The sequence below is a fragment of the Vipera berus genome, assembly GCF_964194415.1.
Source record: "Vipera berus genome assembly, chromosome: 2".
Taxonomy (NCBI): Eukaryota; Metazoa; Chordata; class Lepidosauria; order Squamata; family Viperidae; genus Vipera; species Vipera berus.
In genome coordinates, this window is record NC_138203.1 from 81,621,291 (window position 1) to 81,639,975 (window position 18,685).

General features: G+C 37.1%; 1 protein-coding gene across 1 annotated transcript in view; it reads left to right on the forward strand.

The window, feature by feature from the left end:
• FOCAD (focadhesin) overlaps positions 1 to 18,685 on the forward strand; it is a 156,922-nt gene that overhangs the window by 42,567 nt on the left and 95,670 nt on the right. The window contains exons 12-15 of the mRNA XM_081317526.1: positions 10,631 to 10,735; positions 14,138 to 14,239; positions 16,264 to 16,394; positions 18,285 to 18,411. Coding sequence (XP_081173652.1) covers positions 10,631 to 10,735; positions 14,138 to 14,239; positions 16,264 to 16,394; positions 18,285 to 18,411 — 465 coding nt within the window. The remainder of the gene's footprint in view (positions 1 to 10,630; positions 10,736 to 14,137; positions 14,240 to 16,263; positions 16,395 to 18,284; positions 18,412 to 18,685) is intronic.

The following is an 18,685-nucleotide window of genomic DNA, read 5'->3' on the forward strand; positions in this document are numbered from 1 at the left end:
CAGAAATGATATTGTAGTGATGATGATGCTATTAGGAGAATAACAGCATTCTTCTTATCCTGCAATCTTGTATTTGAGTTACAAAAATTTGGGTCCTGTGTCCTTGAAATGGCAGCCATTTTAAGTTGCATTGCCAAGGTTGAGGCCTGGAGACAATGCCTTCTCCAGGCTTCAACTTTGTTCTGCTCCTTCCCCCAGTTCCTTCCTTTCTTGTTTTTTCCTTGCTTTATTTTGTCTCTTGCTGCCTTACTATCTGCACAATAAACACTCAATCCTTCATGTTTTCCAGGTGGAATACTGACCACCACCACCATCATTTGTTAGATAATTTTTGTGTAAACTAGTGCAAAACAATAGTTGTGCCTGGAATTTTCATCTCTCTAAAAACCATTTTTTTTCAAAAGAAGATGTATGTAGTAATGAATTCAAGGACTTTGTTTCACAAAGAACTGCTTTTTCCCAAATCTTATCCATTCAAAATTAAAAGAAAAAATAAGGATACTACAATATGTAATATATTCCCATCTTCTATAACTAACACTCACCTTCAGAATTATAAAATTGTGGTTCAGTTGCGCTGGAGAGAGAACCGTTTTAAATTTTTTATGTAGTAATATGTAGTATTATAAATTTAAAAAATATTCCTCTATATATCATCAGATGGCTTTGTTTCTCTTCTCTTCTCTTCTCTTCTCTTCTCTTCTCTTCTCTTCTCTTCTCTTCTCTTCTCTTCTCTTCTCTTCTCTTCTCTTCTCTTCTCTTCTCTTCGTTTTTCTTTTCCAAGGTAATGGCTGTGTAACTAAATGAAGACTGATTTGCTGTCAGAATATAAGCATGGGTAGCAATTCTATTTTGTGAAGGGTCATATTTTGATTCCGGCTAATAATTTTAAGAGCAGCGAGTAAGTCTATTTGCATGACTGACTTGACCGAGATTTTGTTTTGAAGTTTATTGTGTGAAGAAAGAAAAAAAAAGGGAGGGATGAATCCACTAACTCTTTGTCAGGCATCTAATGGAGAGGTTGGCCTAGCTGCTGAATCTTTGGAGATGGTGAGGGGTTGAAAATGCTGCATTGCTAAGCAACACATTCAATAGCTTTCTGAGTGTGTTCATAGGCAGTGCGAAGTAATGAAGAAGGGGGTGGAAGGAACTCTTGGGGGGGGGAAAGGTTGAAGAGTAAATGCTCATTTAGCATTGGTAAGGACATAGCTTTCCTTTCTTTAAGCCAGAAGTTAAGAGGTAGCTTTTGTTGGATTTTAAAAACCTAGTACAGTACAACAAAGCATCAGAAACCATTGGTTTATGATCTTAACATTATTTATAAAGTAGATATTGGTATAACATTGCTAGCTGCTTTACAAACAAATTTATGTATAATTATCAGTATATTCCCACTATCAGTTTAATTGTTTCTCTCTGTATTAGTAGGTCCCATAGAGACATTTATAATTTTAATCTTAACTTTTCTTTAGTCAAGGATCATGACTAGAGATAGAGTTAAACTATAGGTACTGCTACTTCATATGGAAAGAAGAGGTATGTAAAATAGTGTATGTGACACTAATGTGCTTACTGATACCTCCACATAAATAAGCTTTCTGTCTCCACTTTTAGATGAATTTTTATTTAAGATGTGACATGGTTCATCTATATAAGAAAGTCTCAAGACAAAACAAAATCTTAGACAGAAAAATAATGGAAGATGCTTTGCTTGAGAATGTGTTGTACTTCCTCAGAAAAGAACAAAGCAAAACTAGGATAGGAAGCTTCTTGAATGTTCATCTTGTAAGGGAAGCAATGGTTTGCTTTTGGGTATTGTAGTTTGTCGGTGCTTTGGGGTATTTGGGGGTATTTTTGGCATTTTGTGACTAGCTGGACTCGTCATGCCAGTCATTCTGGAAATGTGCAATCCTTTCACGGCAACCATTTGCAGGAAGCTTTCAAAATTTCCAGAAAACCCTTAAAAGATCCCCCAAAATTCTCACAGAGCCTGCCCACTTCTGTTGTAAGGTCTGCTTTTTCATTCTGTATGTAGCTTTTTGAGATCACAGAAATTGTACCTTATATTCTTTGCTTTCATCACTTTAAAAAAACATGGATGTACATTTCTTAAAAATCCTCAATTCTTAATATACAGGGAGCCCTCGACTTATGACCAGTCACTTAGTGGACTTACCGAACTTATGATGGACCTCCTCAGGGCTACTTATGACCCTGTTCCAATGGCCAACTCCCCCCCCACACACACTCAGTCACCTAACTGTATTTTGAGTGCACAGCAATTGGTTCAAATTTAGAGCCGCTTGTAGTAACTTGCAGTCACCTGACTGTGTTTTATAATGCTTTTTGCCAAAATCCGGCATTTATTTCTGGCTTTTGGCAAAACAGGCCCATAGTGAACAATGGATTCATGTCAGCTATGAACAGGGCTTTTTTTTGTCATAGAATGCCCAGAACGGAGTTCCGGCACCTTTTTTTGGATGGAACCTTGTAGGGTAGGCAAGGCGGGTTGTATGACATGTGTGAGTTCCAGCCCCTTTTTCTTTTACAAAAAAGCACTGGGTACGAACAATCAGATCTTCTCCCAAAGAGTTCAATTAGCTATTTTATTGCTCATGCCTACAACACAGGAATCTTCTCAGACTGGCAGTTTGTACTTGAGTCAGACTAGATAAGGTTCAATAGCATTCAAAGGGGGGGGGGGAACAGAGGTCTTCCTCTTATGCCCATCCAAACGGATTCCCCATTTGACTCCTCTCCTGGATCAGCCAGTGTGTCTCTGAAGCTTCACTTAATAACTGTGGCGTTCATTTAAACACCATGACAAAAAAGGTCGTAAAAACAAATTGGTCATGTGGGCGATCTGCTTTAAGACCACTGTAATGGGCAGGCTCCATTAAGGTCAAAACCCACTACCTGTAAGTGGTTTTGAATACAAAATTTTCCTTTGGGAGAATGTTGGAGACTATCCTGATTAGAAGCAGTGAGTGCTTTTAGAGGATATCCTTACGGACATCTTGTCAAGGAATTGCGCAGCCGGCGACCGAATAGATTCAGAGATGCTGAGATGAACTTGTAGTTTTATATAAATGAATATATTTTACATTTATCTTTATAAAAGTAAACAAGATAGTTAGGCATATCACCACATCATGAGGTAAAACACAGAGCGCACAGAAGAAAAAAAGCAGGGGAAAAGGGAAATTCCCCCGCCACACCCATAGCAACCAATCACAGCGAAGATTACCTCAGGCAGGAGCCATCACTCTCCAACCAATCAACTATAACTGTGTGTTCTGGCTCATCGTACAACCCCAGTGTTCCAGCTACTAAATTTAAATATCTTAACATATCTCTAATGATTTTGTTCAGTTGGAAGCAACCCTTAATTCTTGTACAATTGAAAATTATAGGAATGGCCTAATGGCTTCGGAACCATATGGCTTTTGAATGCTTTGCTCCTGTTTCTGAAGTTATGCTAATTTCAAATTATTATCATCTGAAAACTCTGAGTTCAAAGGAAAGTTGTGTACATCACAGCAAGCTGCTAATGTGATTAAAGATGCAATACAGAAAAAAAAGAGAAACGTTCCATAAAAATTGTTCAAAGAAACCTCCTTTTGTGACAAAAAGAAATATGGATTTGCGAGAAATTCAGAACTGCTTCTACCAAGGCTTGTTTTGGTGCACTCCTCTTCTGCACCTGGGCTGTGCTTTATTTAGCCTAATAAATTCCACCTTTGTCCTGCCCTGATTAGGTCGCTACAGTGTCTTGGCTCCAGTAAGATAAAATAGAATGAGGCTGTCTGTAAAACCTGATTCAACAACTAATTTGCAACTCTTTGGGATGGGTACATTTTTCTGCATGTGAAGGTGCATGCTTATTTTGTTTGGTGCTGACCCACCACTCTTAAGATCCATGCCTAGTTTGAATATGATAACTTTTGTTTTTCTCTGCCATATGCATGATATTGCTTACTGTTTTCTCTTGAGCCACTGCACTAGTTCTGCCTTCTTAACAGCTTTTTGACCTTAATGTTGACTTGGCCCTTTAAAATATATCCACTTTCTATGGTTATTTATTGTTAAGCAGGGGTAAGCTTTATAGTGCATTTATACTATTTTGAGATAAAACTATGATGCCTACAGGGAATGTAGTCATATTGCATAAAGAGGTCGAATCACAAGAGCAAAATTTTGATGGGAGTAGAAAAACAAAACAAGTGAGTTAAGTTTAGCTCTTTGGATTTCTTTTTCTTTTTAAAAAAAAGAACATACACTGAAAATCAATTATTTGCCTCCACATTTTGATGATGTCATTGAAAAAGAAAAAAAGGATTGAATAGTATAGGTATTACCCACATTACCATAATTCTTTATGGTGGTTTTTTTCAACATGCCCATCTATAATGAATTTGTGAGTATGACAGATTATGGGAGGCTGAGAAAAAGATTGAAGAGGACATTAGCATAAACATCAAGAAATGGAGATGGTACAAATCTGGGAAGAAGCATTTGAAAGTATTTAAAGAGACTTTTTCTTAATTAGGTCACTACAAACGAAAGCAAGAAATTCTTATTACAGTTTTTAAGATTTTGTATTTACCTAGAGCAAATCTGCATAATTCTTGCTTCCTTGATCTTGCTATGCTGTGTGGAGTTTGAAAAACAAACTAAGTTGTACATGTGGGTACCAACAGGCAGGCTTGTCAATATGATTTTACTCATGTTGATAAATGTCACATGGTGTTCTTCTTAGCAGGATTAAGGAGTTCTAGAAATTCGTCCATTTGAAAGGTGAGATGACCTTTCACATCATATGTCGGGGACTGACTCGGATTTTGGCATTAGACTTAATCACTTGTACCATGAAGACATTTTTTGTAAAGCAATAATGTAAAAATATGTATGGGTTTAAATTTGGAATCTTCTACATACAAAGAATGAACCTATGACTCTTCCTCATAAATCCTTCAGTTAAATCAACTCTGCCATTTCAAAATGCAGCAGAATATATAATTCTTTACTTAATTTGAGCTGTGGAATTTATGTTTTTTTTTCTGAAACACACACTGCTTTCAAAACAACACAGCTATTGAGTTAATTATATCTTGCTGATATGTAAAAATTATAGAAGATATGACATTTTTGGTTAAAACAAGGTTAAAATGAGGAAATTTGTATTAAAATGTACTCCCTTTTATAGCATTATTTTATTATGTTATTGCATGAAGAGCATTCCATTGAATCGATGGTTTAAAAATCAGAATACCAAGAATACTTGAGTATTAAATTTGAGTACAAAATGTAATGCAAATATCTAAAAAAGTATTATTAGACATTACTATTTAGTTTTTAACAGCAATTATTTTAGCAATAATAATTCTGTTAGCCTTTATCCAAACTCTCACATTGATTTAATGTAAATTTTAGATGTAAGGTATAGAAAGGAGAATTTAGTCATATAATAGTTTATTTTGAAACAATATTGTAGCCTAAGAAACTAGTTTAGCAATTAAAGATGGTCAATTTGTTTCCATTTCTAGCAAAGTGTAGAAATGCAACCCTTGGCACAGTGGATAAACTTATCACAAAATGATCGACATGAGAGGATTTACAAAATAGCATGCAATGGGAATGGGCCAATCACAAAATGTCCTTTTTTTAGAAAAGGCAGACAGGAGGAAATGAGAGACAAGTAACCTGCCAAAAACCTCATTGGAAGAATATGTCTTAAGTCTGTCTTCCAAGGACATTCAGTTTTTTGCTCCAGTGAAGTACACTCACGTTGTAAGGACAAATTTAAAATTTCCTTTTCTTTTTCTCTGTCGATGAGCCAAGTCATCTCCACTTTTATTTTCCTACGATACATATTCATAAACCAGATCGGTGTGTCTGTTGTGTGTATCTGTCTCTATGTGCAAGATTCAGAAGGTCACAGAGATTCAACGGGGAAAGAAAACAAAAACAAGGGTTGGTACAAAGAAAAGAAAAACCCGAATCCCAGGTCCAAGTCCCATTTATTCACCTGCTGATGTTCAGAGCCATGGTTTCTTTGTCCATAGCAGAAATTGACATCTTTTCTGATCCATCTACCCATTTTTTTGGCCTCCGTTTTTTTGGGCCTCCGTTTCTCTGTGTAGCCTAATTTTTTCTGCTTCAAATCCATACAAACTCAAGCGTAGCTGGATTACCAGGAGGGAGTGAATCAAGAATGCAACCTAGCCTCTTTCAAAGTGCAAATCAAAAATAACTTAGTCATCAGTGACACATTACAGGTATGAGAGCAGCTAAGTATATTGAGTTCATCACTGCCAGGCAGCAGTGAATTGAATCTGTTGGTACTGAGCATTTTCACTTGAAAAATTGGTTCAGAATCAAGCAAATACTGTACATTTCAAATTCTATACAAATTAGATATGTTGATGTTGCCACATTTGACTTAATGGCGTGCAGGATAACTTTTCAAAAATTGAACAAGATGGGGTTAAATTTGACATGGCTGGAGAACCCAAGGAAACAAAGTTCAAAAATGCTCCAAATTGGCCAGAGGTAAAGAGTGGGAAAAAATATAACTTCCCATACAATATATATGAAGAGCAAACTACAGTGTTGGTGACTCCTCCCTCCCAAACCCCCCTTCCTCTCTTCCCCATCTTCCCATTTCTTCTCCTTGTCCTGAAGTGGTATTATTAAAGAGGTTGAAAACAACAACAACAACAACAACAACAATATAATAATAATAATAATAATAATAATAATAATAATAATAATAATAATAATAATAATAATAATAATAATAATAATAAAAGTTGGAAGAGACCTTAGAAGTCATCTAGTCCAACCCCCTGCTCAGGCAGGAAACGCTATACCATTTCAGTGTTGGCGCATTGAAAACTTCTGGAGGCAAGTCATTCCACTGGTTAATTGTCCTAACTGTCAGGAAGTTTCTCCTTAGTTCTAGGTTGCTTGTCTCCTTGACTAGTTTCCATCCGTTGCTTCTTGTCCTGCTTTCAGGTGCTTTGGAGAATAGCTTGACTCTCTCTTCTTTGTGGCAGACCCTGAGATATTGGAAGGCTGCTATCATATCCCCCCTCACCCTTCTCTTCATTAAACTAGACATACCCAATTCCAGAAACTGTTCCTTGTATGTTTTAGCCTCCAGTCCCCATGCCAGATGTTTGTTGTGCATGTCATGCTTTCTTTAGCTTGTTCAGAAATGTATATTAGAAACAATTACATTGAAAAAAAAGGGAATACTGAGCCGAATCAACAAAGTGAATACTGTATTTCAAGCTTGGTATATGCAGAAAAATTATAAATGGGAAAAGGCTATTTTTTAAAAAAAATAATGGAACTGAAAGATTTATAGACTGGTGCATAAATTCCTGCCTGAGAGACTTTAATAGAGTAATCAGTTTCTTAATGTAGAAGTGGTTTTTTTTCCATAGAATTGAATGATGTGTCTTCAGCTACAGTATGATCCTGAGTAAAGATTTAATTGGTTTAAGGAATTCCCAGCAGGTACTAATAGACACCAGCTCGTATGCCAAGGTACCTTTTCCCTTTCAATCTGAAGCAGCACTGCACATCCCTTTTAATTAATATAATCCAATTCATAAAAGAGAAAATAGTTGAGGAGTGCTATTATTGAACTGCTGGAGGGTATTAATGCTCATGGGAACTATGATAGTTTATTACAGCAAGAATGAACCATCCTAACTATTTAGCTTATTCCTTCCGTTTTTCCTATAGGAAAATTTTTTGAACATTTCCCTTTAAGGGTAGTTTTGTTATCCAGATTAGCAAATGTTAAATGTTTAACATTAATTCTGTTAAGTTTTGAACAACCAAGCCTTTTAGAAGTAATCATAGATATTATAATTTTTTAAAAAATAATATTTTTATTAATTTTCTAATTTTACATTTAGGTATTTAAAAAGCAATGTGGTGGCTGGGTTAATCAATAGTTAAGTGACATACAAAAATCTTTAGAACAAATCTCAAACTACAACTTCAAATATTTCCTCTCTTTTTCCTTTAATATCTACTATCTCATATTTAAGCTAATACAGTTCTTATTATACTGTATCAACTAAATAAAAACATCATTATTACATTTATCAATAAATTTTTACCTTATACATATCTTAATTACTTTTATATTCAATCTTTAGTCAATCAATGTCCTGTTATTGGTTTTCCCCAATTTTTACCTTCCCATCAATATTCAAATTTAACATTTGATATTTATAATTTTCAGGTTTTAGGTAACCAAAGTTTCTTTTGTCTCAATTCATAACAGAATCTAATATTCAAAATACACATCTATTTGGGTATAATCTTGTTCTATTTCCTAAAAGTTATCTATTTCCCCCCCATCTTACATCATCTAATTAATAATATAGTATCCCCTTTAATAAATCAAAGCCCATTATGTATATTGTCTGAGTTAATCAATAAATCAAACATATTCATAGTTTTTTCTTTTGGGTCTAATTTTTAAGTATAAAACAAATAGCATCCTTATTTTCAACTAATTTCCAAATGTTTTAATTTTAATGACCAAAATTTCCCTTATCTCAACTTTTCCCTTTGACCCTCTGATTAGTAATATAATCTCCTCTGATAAATCAAAACCCCAATTTTCTTCAGCCTTATTCTGGCTTTCTTTCTTTGCCAATTAGCCTTCCATGTCAATGCTTTTAAATCATCAAATAGATCTCCCTCTGTTGTTATATATATTGTTTGGAATAAGAGAGACCTTTTAGTTGCCATTTTTTTGGAAGGGCTAGCCAGCCCATTTGTATTCCTTAAATCATCTCCTTGTTATTCCAAATCCCCATAATTATCCTGGTATGTTTATTTTCCATTCAGTCTGTTGTTCTTGCTCCTCAAATTTCTTCTGATTTATATAGAAAGTCTTTTCCATTTTAAGTGTTGTCAGTCCCTTTTTTGGATATTCCATTGACTGCATTTGTTGATCAGTTGAATCCTCTGTCTTAGGATTCGATTGTTCCACTTCTTCTATTACCTTCTGCGTTGTTAGTTCTTTAGTTGTAGTCAGAATCTGAGTTTGTATATCTAAGCTGACATCTTGTTCTTTTCTGTAACATCTTATTTTGTCACAAGCTGAAAGGGTGGTTTCATGTATTGCTTTTAACATGGAAAGAATCTTTTCCTGGTTTTCATCTATCTTCTCTTAATGGTGCATTAGGTTGAGGACTTTGAAAGCAGATGATGAAAATAATTTTATAGTTGGGTATGGGACCTCTATTTCATGTGTTTGTAGGTAGTCTTTATAGTAAAAGTCATTTGTCAAGTAAGATTTTATAATCCAAGGTATTTCATCATCTCCAATAATGACCAATATTCCTCAGATAAAAAAGTAGGAAGGCAATTCCCCACATACAGCTCTAAAAATCAATAAAGGTTTCCATTCATAGTTCAAGGAGGCCAGCCATGCCACCCAGAAGTTCTCTTTACAGCTGAACCTCTCACAGGTGGTGTTTATCAAAGTTAAAAGAGTCTTATCTGTAGTCTAGGCTTCAAGCCAAGTCTCCTTTAGGCAATAACAAGTTGTAATACCAAGCTTCACCACAAGATGTCACCGATGCCTCTTAAGGTTTTTTAAGTCCAAACTTTTTCCAATTTTATTTCTTTTTTAATAGATAAAAACAAAAGTCTTTGGTGAAAATAAGAAAACTTTTGGTCCCCAAGTTTCAGAAACATATAAATCAAATTAGATTAAAGTTATTCTTTTAGTACTTTAACTCCCCTGGGTAGTCAGTCGCCGCTATTCTTAGAGGGTGGGATAGAATTTCCCTTCCCTCTCGCCTCACAGGGGGAAAGATACTTTGGACAGCTTTTACAAGAAAAAAAATAATTAGGATCTTAGAGAGATCGGATCTCACTGATTTTCATCCGCATTGCTTTAGAAGTGCCTGTCTGCAGCCTAGTGACGAGCCATATTGCTATGCCCAGTCTTTCCTCTGCTGGTTTGGAGGGCTGCCTCGGATCAAGTGGAAGGGATGCTGCCCTCCTGCGATCAAGCGGGGATCCCTTCCTTGCATGTCTCCCTTACAGAGCGACTTTCGATTCTTTCTGGGGTCCCCCAGTGGAACGAAACCAAACATGGAAGATGGAGCTCGCCTTCCAGCGTCTGTGGCGGCCATGATGGCAAACCGGAAGTCTTAGATATTATAAATCTTGTAGATAACAGAGAAGGTCGTATTTTGCAAAAATAGAAGTGTACAACCTCCAAATTCTACTCACAGACATATTGGAAGGCAGACTGAAGGAGGAATGTGTGAAACTGAGGCCTGTTATATATTTTCACATGTTAAAATATAAATTGTCATAATATGCGGATATTTTCTACATCCCATCTTTATTGCTTTTGCTTCATTGTCAAACTTCATTTGTAAACAGTCCATTATTTATTTTGTGATATAAAGTGCAAAATTTCACAGTAGTTTTTTTATTTCCTTTTGTTCTTTGTCTCAAGCCTGATTCTGTTCTGAAACTAGGGAAAGTTAGCACAAAAGAAAAGCTTCTATTTATCTGTATTAGTATTATAATAATTAGTAATATAATGTGCTAATTTTAGGTTGATTGCTTTTATGTATAGGTGCCAAATCTGATTCCAGTTTTGATGTTTAAATTGGGAAGACCATTGGAGGCCAAACTCTGCCGAGACATCTTGTATACTTTACCTGCTTTGGGAGTTCATAAGGTCAGCATAAAAATATAACTTATCTCTCCTATTATTTACATGGTGCAATTAATTTCAGTACCATGATTATTTTCCCATACGATCTTTGTTACTTTTGGTAATAATGTTGAAAGCTTTAACAATAGGACCTAAATTGCTATGTCTGAAATTTATACACAGTTCTGGTTGTACAAATTAAAAATGCTAATTATAATTGTCCTGATTCTTGGCCTAGGAGGGTTTTTTCGTGGTTTATTTCTATACTGCCATAGTAATCCTTGGAATGTGCAGTTATGTGGCTCAAGACAATTATGGGAATATACATTGTGAGTGATTCCTTTTAGTGGCCTCCTAACCATACCCAAGCACTCCAAGTCCATTTTGCTCTATGAGTTCATGGTGACCTAACCCTAACCCTAAGTGGAATTTTCCTCCAATGGGATTTTGCCATGTATTTTACCAGAAAAGACAGATAAGGCAGCCTAGAAAAGTAAGTGCCCACCTAACCATACCCAAGCACTCCGAGTTTGTTGGAAGTGTCCATTTTGCTCTCCGAGTTCATGGTAACCTAACCCTAACCCTAAGTGGAATTTTCCTTGATTGGGATTTTCCTATGTATTTTATTGGGAAAAGTGAGTACCCTCCTAACCCAAGCACTACGGGTTTGTTGGAGGTGTCCATTTTGCTCTCCGAGTTAATGGTGACCTAACCCTAAGTGGAATTTTCCTCCAATGGGATTTTCCCCTGTATTTTACCAGGACAAATTGATAGGGCAGGCTAGAACAGTCAATGCCTTCCTAACCATACCCAAGCACTCGGAGTTTGTTGGAGGTGTCCATTATGCTCTCTGAGGTCTTGGTGACCTAACCCTAACCCTATGTGGAATTTTCCTCCAATGGGATTTTCTCATGTATTTTACCAGGAAACATAGATAGGATAGACTAGACTAGAACTCTCTGAGTTTATGGTGACCTAAAGGTATGTCAAGGTATCAAATATTAGTCTAATGGCATGAAAGAAGGTGAAGAAAATGTGCTTTTTACATGGATTTTAAAATAGTTATACACAGTAACCAGTGAATGGGGAAAGAAAGTAGAAATAGGATAGTCACCTTTTAATTTATCAAAATACTGAGCCCAATGGAGGGGTCAAACCCATCATCGCTTTTAAGTCCCTTCATGCCCACAAGAGATCTAAGCTCATCTTGAATTCCATTGACTCTATCTACCACCAATTTGTTTTGACCATTAGTAGAGAGCTAGCATGAAATAAACTTGTATTACTTTGAATAGCCTCGGTTCCTGATTTCTTGTGCCTGACAACAACCTAGCTATTTATTAAATTGGCAGGTTCAACTTAGTTATAATTAAGTATCTTTAATAATAAAAGGCAAAAACCAAATAGATACATCAAATGAATATATTCAAATAACAACTGTATGCTCATTCAAAATACTAAATATGGAGGGAAAAGAATTATTATTTGTTGTTGTTAGCTGCGAAGTCGTGTCCGACTCATCGCGACCCTATGGACAACATTCCTCCAGGCCTTCCTGTCTTCTACCATCTTCTGGAGTCCATTTAAGCTCACGCCTACTGCTTCTGTGACTCCATCCAGCCACCTCATTCTCTGTCGTCCCCTTCTATTGCCCTCGATCTTTCCCAGCATTAGGCTCTTCTCCAGTGAGTCCTTCCTTCTCATTAGGTGGCCAAAGTATTTGAGTTTTAGCTTCAGGATCTGGCCTTCTAAAGAACAGTCAGGATTGATCTCCTCTAGGACTGACCGGTTTGATCGCCTTGCAGTCCAAGGGACTCGCAGGAGTCTTCTCCAGCACCATAGTTCAAAGGCCTCAATTCTTTGGCGCTCAGCCTTTCTTATGGTCCAACTTTCACTGCCATACATTGCAACTGGGAAGACCATAGCCTTGACTATACGCACTTTTGTTGACAGGGTGATGTCTCTGCTTTTTAGTGTGCTGTCTAGATTTGCCTTGGCTTTCCTTCCCAGGAGCAAGCGTCTTTTAATTTCTTGGCTACAGTCCCCATCTGCAGTGATCTTGGAGCCCAGGAAAACAAAATCTGTCACTACTTCCATTTCTTCCCCATCTATTTGCCAGGAATTGAGAGGGCCAGATGCCATGATCTTGGTTTTCTTAATGTTAAGTTTCAACCCAAGTTTTGCACTCTCCTTCTTCACCCGCAACAAGAGGCTCTTTAGTTCTTCTTCACTTTCTGCCATTAAATTATTATTTAAAGAAGTAATATTTGATATAGTTGATTATAGCTGTCTTGAGAGCCAGTTTGATGTAATAGTTGAGGTGTTAAACTAAGACTAGGGAGATAAAAGTTCCAGTCTCTGCATAAGCATTTAGGGAGTGATAGAATTAGTCTCTGTCTCTCAGCACAACTTATTTTACAAATGAGGAAAAAATGGAAGAGAGTATGTTATGTGAAAAAAGAGACGTGGTGGCTCAGTGGGTTAGGACGCTGAGCTTGTTGATCAGAAGGTCCGGCAGTTTGGCGGGTCGAATCCCGCATAACAGAGTGAGCGCCTGTTACTCGTCCCAGCTTCTGCCAACCTAGCAGTTTGAAAGCACGTAAAAATGCAAGTAGAAAAATAGGGACCACTAAGGTGGGAAGGTAACAGCGTTCCGCGCGCCTTTGGCGTCTAGTCATCCCGGCCACATGACCACGGAGACGTCCTCGGACAAGCGCTGGCTCTTCGGCTTTGAAAAGGAGATGAGCACCGGCCCCTAGAGTCGGAAACGACTAGCATGCATGTGCGGGGGAACCTTTACCTTTACCTTATGTTATGTGTGTTACATTGAGTTCCTTGGAAGAAAGGTTGTATATAGCACTCAGTAATAAGTAACATCTTATTTAACAATTCATACTTTTGGTTTGCATCTCTGAGCAATTTAATCTAATCCCAGTGTGTATAATGAATATAGTTCACTGAAGTCACATTTCATTCTTAAATTAAGAATGCATCAGTGTATATATTCAGCAGAATAACTTATTAATAGTTCATTTGCATAAATGTCTAAAAATATTATATGTAAACTTTCCACAGTTTATCCCATATCAAGTATATTAATTTACTTGAACTATAAACATCATGTCTACTCTTATCCTATAATGAAAGTGCAGATTATAGATTATAAATAAAGCCAATGTGGGATTGTTGGCTGTACCTCACCCTATCCTGTTTACACCCAATTTTTACAACTTGGCTTTCTTCTTTGTCTACTTGTAATGCTAAATTGTGCAATCAGTCAAATTAAAAATTACTTTCTGATTGTTGTCTTAAACAAGGAGAGCACATTAGTGCATCTGGAGATGGTACAAAATTAATCATTCTGGATTTATTTTACATGATAAATGAATACACAAAAATTGCATTTACAAAAAAAATATCTTCTAGGTCTGTGTTGCACAGATTTTACGTGTGCTGCAGGTATTAGGAAACACCCCAAAACTTCAAGCTGTTACATTACGTCTGATGACATGTTTATGGGAGAAACAGGTAAAGCTTTACAAATGTTAATTTTCAGTTTAACAAAAAATAAAATAAAAAATGCTTAACTGTGTCATTCACTGCTGTAGCAAGCCCTACTGTTACAAACCTTAAGAGATGGGAAAATAATATTTTCTTGAAAACATCTTTTTATTTAAGTAATCCATATACATGTTGGGAGTTTCGGATGGCTACATATAACTACAGGTTATCCACTCAGTGTATAAACTCTTACCTGAAAATTAATCAAAATACAGTAATTTTTTCAGGTATGCACCCTCTTTTTCCCCCATCCATTTTAATCCAAATTGGAGGGTTGGGAAAAATTATATAAAGGGGCTTAAGATCCTCTCTTTCAGTGGGTAGCTTCAAAAAACTAAACAGAACGTATTGTGGGGTAAAAATCAGATTTGGTGTTGGGAAGAAGCTTGCAAAAGAGAGATTTTTTAAAAATGCCCTGGATCTGTCTGGACACCATAGTGAAAAGTTTAAGTTTAAGTTTAAGTTTATTGAATTTATATGCTGCCCTTTTCCCGTAGGACTCAGGGTGGTTTACAAGGTATTCAAAAACGTCAATACAATACAAAAGTTAAAAGCAATTAAAAATAATTAAATTTGATCCCTGAAAAATATAAAACCCCAATTAATACTCTCAGTCCAGGCCAGAAAGCTCAAAGAGCCAGGTCTTCAGGTCCTGGCGGAATGAACAAAGGTCGGGGGCAGTCCTAAGCTCCACGGGCAGCTGGTTCCAAAGGGCCGGCACACCCACTGAGTAGGCCCTCCCCCTGGGTGTTATCCGCCGGCAGTCTTTTACCGGCGGCACCCTGAGAAGGCCCTCCCTGTGGGAGCGCACAGGACAAAGGGAACTTGATGCCGGCAGCAGGTGTTCCCTCAAATATCCTGGACCCAAGCCGGGATAAACGATTCCAGAAACATTTTGTCTTTTGATGAGAAAAACACTGGCCAATACAGGTAGTCCTCGACTTACAACCATCATTTAGTAGCCATTCAAAGTTATAACAGCATTGAAAAAAGTGACTTATGATTATTTTTCACACTTACGACTGTTGCAGCAACTGGTACATATTTTTGACAGTGGCATTGTCCCAGTGTCATGTGATTACCATTTATAACCTTCCCAGTGCTTTCTGACAAAGTCAATGAGGGAAGCCAGATTCGCTTAACCATTGCACAATTCACTGACTGACTGTTACAAAAAAAGTTGTAAAATGGGGCAAAATGCGCTTAACTTGCTTAACAACAGAAATGTTGGGCTCAATTGTGGTCGTACGCCAAGGGCTACCTGTATGTTAAAATTCTGTCCACTCTCCATTTTAAATGCCGTGTCTTGGTCACATGACTCAGAGCAGAGCAGGGTGTGCAGTAGTTTGCTTGCTCAATACTTCACAGCGCCTGTTTGTACAAATACAGCTGTACATACAAATACATGCAGACACATGGGATGAGAGCAGAAGTACACACACGCACACACATGATCTCACTGTTAAATGGAAGAAAAATCAGAGGCCTCCTATAGTAGCTGCTGATAAAAAAAACTTGGAAAAATTTCAGAAGCCCTAATTTATGTCCTTTCCCTGTGTTTTTAAAAATTGTCCCAAATTTTGTCAAATACCCCGAGATCATTGCATGAAATCTTGTGAGAGCTCTAGTATGATTATAAAGATATCATATGGTTTGGGATCTCTCTCTCTCTCTCTCTCTCTCTCTCTCTCTCTCTCTCTCTCTCTCTCTCTCTCTCTCTCTCTCTCTCTCTCTCTCTCTCACACACACACACACACACACACACACACACACACACACACAGAGAGAGAGAGAGAGAGAGAGAGAGAGAGAGAGAGAGAGGGTTATGCAGTTGTTATTTGCAAACAAACATAAAATTGTATCTTGCATTGTAGGAGGGGACATGAATTTGTAAAACTCCTGTTGTTTGAAAGATAGATTAATAACAGTAGGGCAGTAAATTGTCACTTTCTAATCTTCTGTTTTCCTTTTTCCTATCAAAATATATTTAGGATCGAGTTTATCCAGAACTGCAGAGATTCATGGCAATGTCTGATATGGCTTCATTATCTGTTAGTAAAGATACTCAGTGGGAGAAGGTGATTGCCAAAGCTGCTTCTATCAGAGATATATGCAAGCAAAGGTAAATGTTAGGTTTCATACATAACAATCAAGCGAAAGGTTCTTGCAGCAATGTCAGAGACAGATCCTAACACTGAAATGAAAATAAAGATGAAAATAAAGCTTGGGGAGCAAGGACACAGTATCATAACACATACACTGTCATATGTTAAATTTGCTTATGTTCTTCTTGGCTTGATGATATGTATTGCTTGTTACTATTAGAGTGTTAACTTCTGGGGGCAGAGCAAAGGTTCAAGGCAAAAGACTTTTGAGCAATATGGTCAAAGCTTTTGGAGTTGTTCTATTTATACCATAATAGAACAAAAAAACCCCCTTTTTTTTCTTTAAACCGATATATGTTTTATCGATTTCTAAAATTGTGCTGATTTTAGTTCTTTAATGCTGTTGTGTGTACTTGTATTTTTCTTTTTCTTTTTTGAAAAAAAAATCAAATAACGTACTTTTATACTGATAATAATGTTAGTAAGGAGTATGACCTTAGAAAGGGAACCATAACAGTCTAAGATCTAGGGGTGGTATAAAACCTTGAATTGGCTAGACTTAGTGTTATCATTTTGTGTCCTTGCTTCCCCAAACTTTGGTTTGACCGCTGTGTGTTTTAAAGGAATGCAGTATCATAAACCCATAAAACCCCATCTGCTTTGTCACACGACTCCTTCAATTCATATTCTACTGTCCTAGGCCTAATTTTTTTTCAGTTGATGCAAGATTTTTCAAGATATAATGTTTGTCTGAAAAATTGGTTAAGATCTAGCCAAATCCTTAAGAATCTGTCATGTCTGAGAATGAGGTCAATTTATTTCATGCCTTTTCCACAAGTTGTGCTGTTACTATTACTGAACTTAATATAGTAATGGTTTATAGTCAAGCTTACGTTAGGTTGGTTAGCTTCATACATTATGCTAATGTTCATTTTTTTAAATTGAATACTCTAAAGAAACTACATCGGTACACAAGAAAATATGAAAAAGAATAAAATAATATAATGAAGATGAATAAACCAAGAATTTTAAAATGTCATGGAAGATTATAGCTTTCCTGGCTCCAAACATTTTTATGTTTTCTCTTATGGTAAAGGTAAAGGTTCCCCCGCACATGCGTGCTAGTCGTTTCCGACTCTAGGGGCCGGTGCTCATCTCCGTTTCAAAGCCGAAGAGCCAGCGCTTGTCCGAGGATGTCTCCGTGGTCATGTGGCCGGCACGACTAGATGCCAAAGGAGCATGGAATGCTGTTACCTTCCCACTGTAGTGGTCCCTATTTTTCTACTCACATTTTTACGTGCTTTCGAACTGCTAGGTTGGCAGAAGCTGGGACGAGTAACAGGCGCTCACTCTGTTACGTGGCACTCGGGATTTGACCCGCCAAACTGCCGACCTTCTCATCGACAAGCTCAGCGTCCTAACCCACTGAGCCACCGCGTCCCCTTTTCTCTTATGGTAGAGATGGTGAATTATGCCCTTCCAGCTGTACTTGAATTTCAGGTTCCAGCTGCCCCAACCATAAGAGCCAGTGCTTGGAATGATAGATTAAATAATATGTGGATGGCCACAGATTCCTCTCCAGAGACAGAGTATGTATGTATGTATATATGGATTTATACCCTGTCTTTATTATTTTTACAAATAACTCAAGGTGGCGAACATATCCAACACATATTCCTTCTCCTATTTTCTCCACAACAACAACCTTGTGAGGTGAGATGAGCTGAGAGAGAATGACTGTCCCAAGATCACCCAGCTGGCTTTCATGACCAAAGCGGGATTTGAACTCATGGTCTCCTGCTTTCTAGCCTGGTGCCTTAAACTGGTGCAGAAGTTGTGGATCTTGAGATAACCATGCAATTACGTTCATTTTTTATAATTACGTGAAAACTTTTGTATTTTGTTAGGCCTTACCAACATGGGGCAGATATGCTGGCTGCAATTTCTCAGGTACTGAATGAATGCACGAAACCAGACCAAGCCACACCTGCTGCCTTAGTCTTACAAGGACTTCATGCACTTTGTCAAGCTGAGGTACAGTTTACTGAGTTCAGAGAGCTATTTTTCTCTTTTACGTATGCATGTTTTGTTCATTGTTCCTTCTAGTAGTTGTTGTTGGAATAAAATCCCATATTTCATTCGTGTTAAATAAGATTCTGTTTTCCTCATTCACTAATCTTCTAGTAGCTGAAAGGTACTAGGATAGTTGTAGTAAAATTATATTTCAGTCATTAATCTTCTGGCTCTGAAAAGTGTTGTTCTTAATATATAAATTGCAATTGTGCCTTGAATTTGTTCTGATTCTATA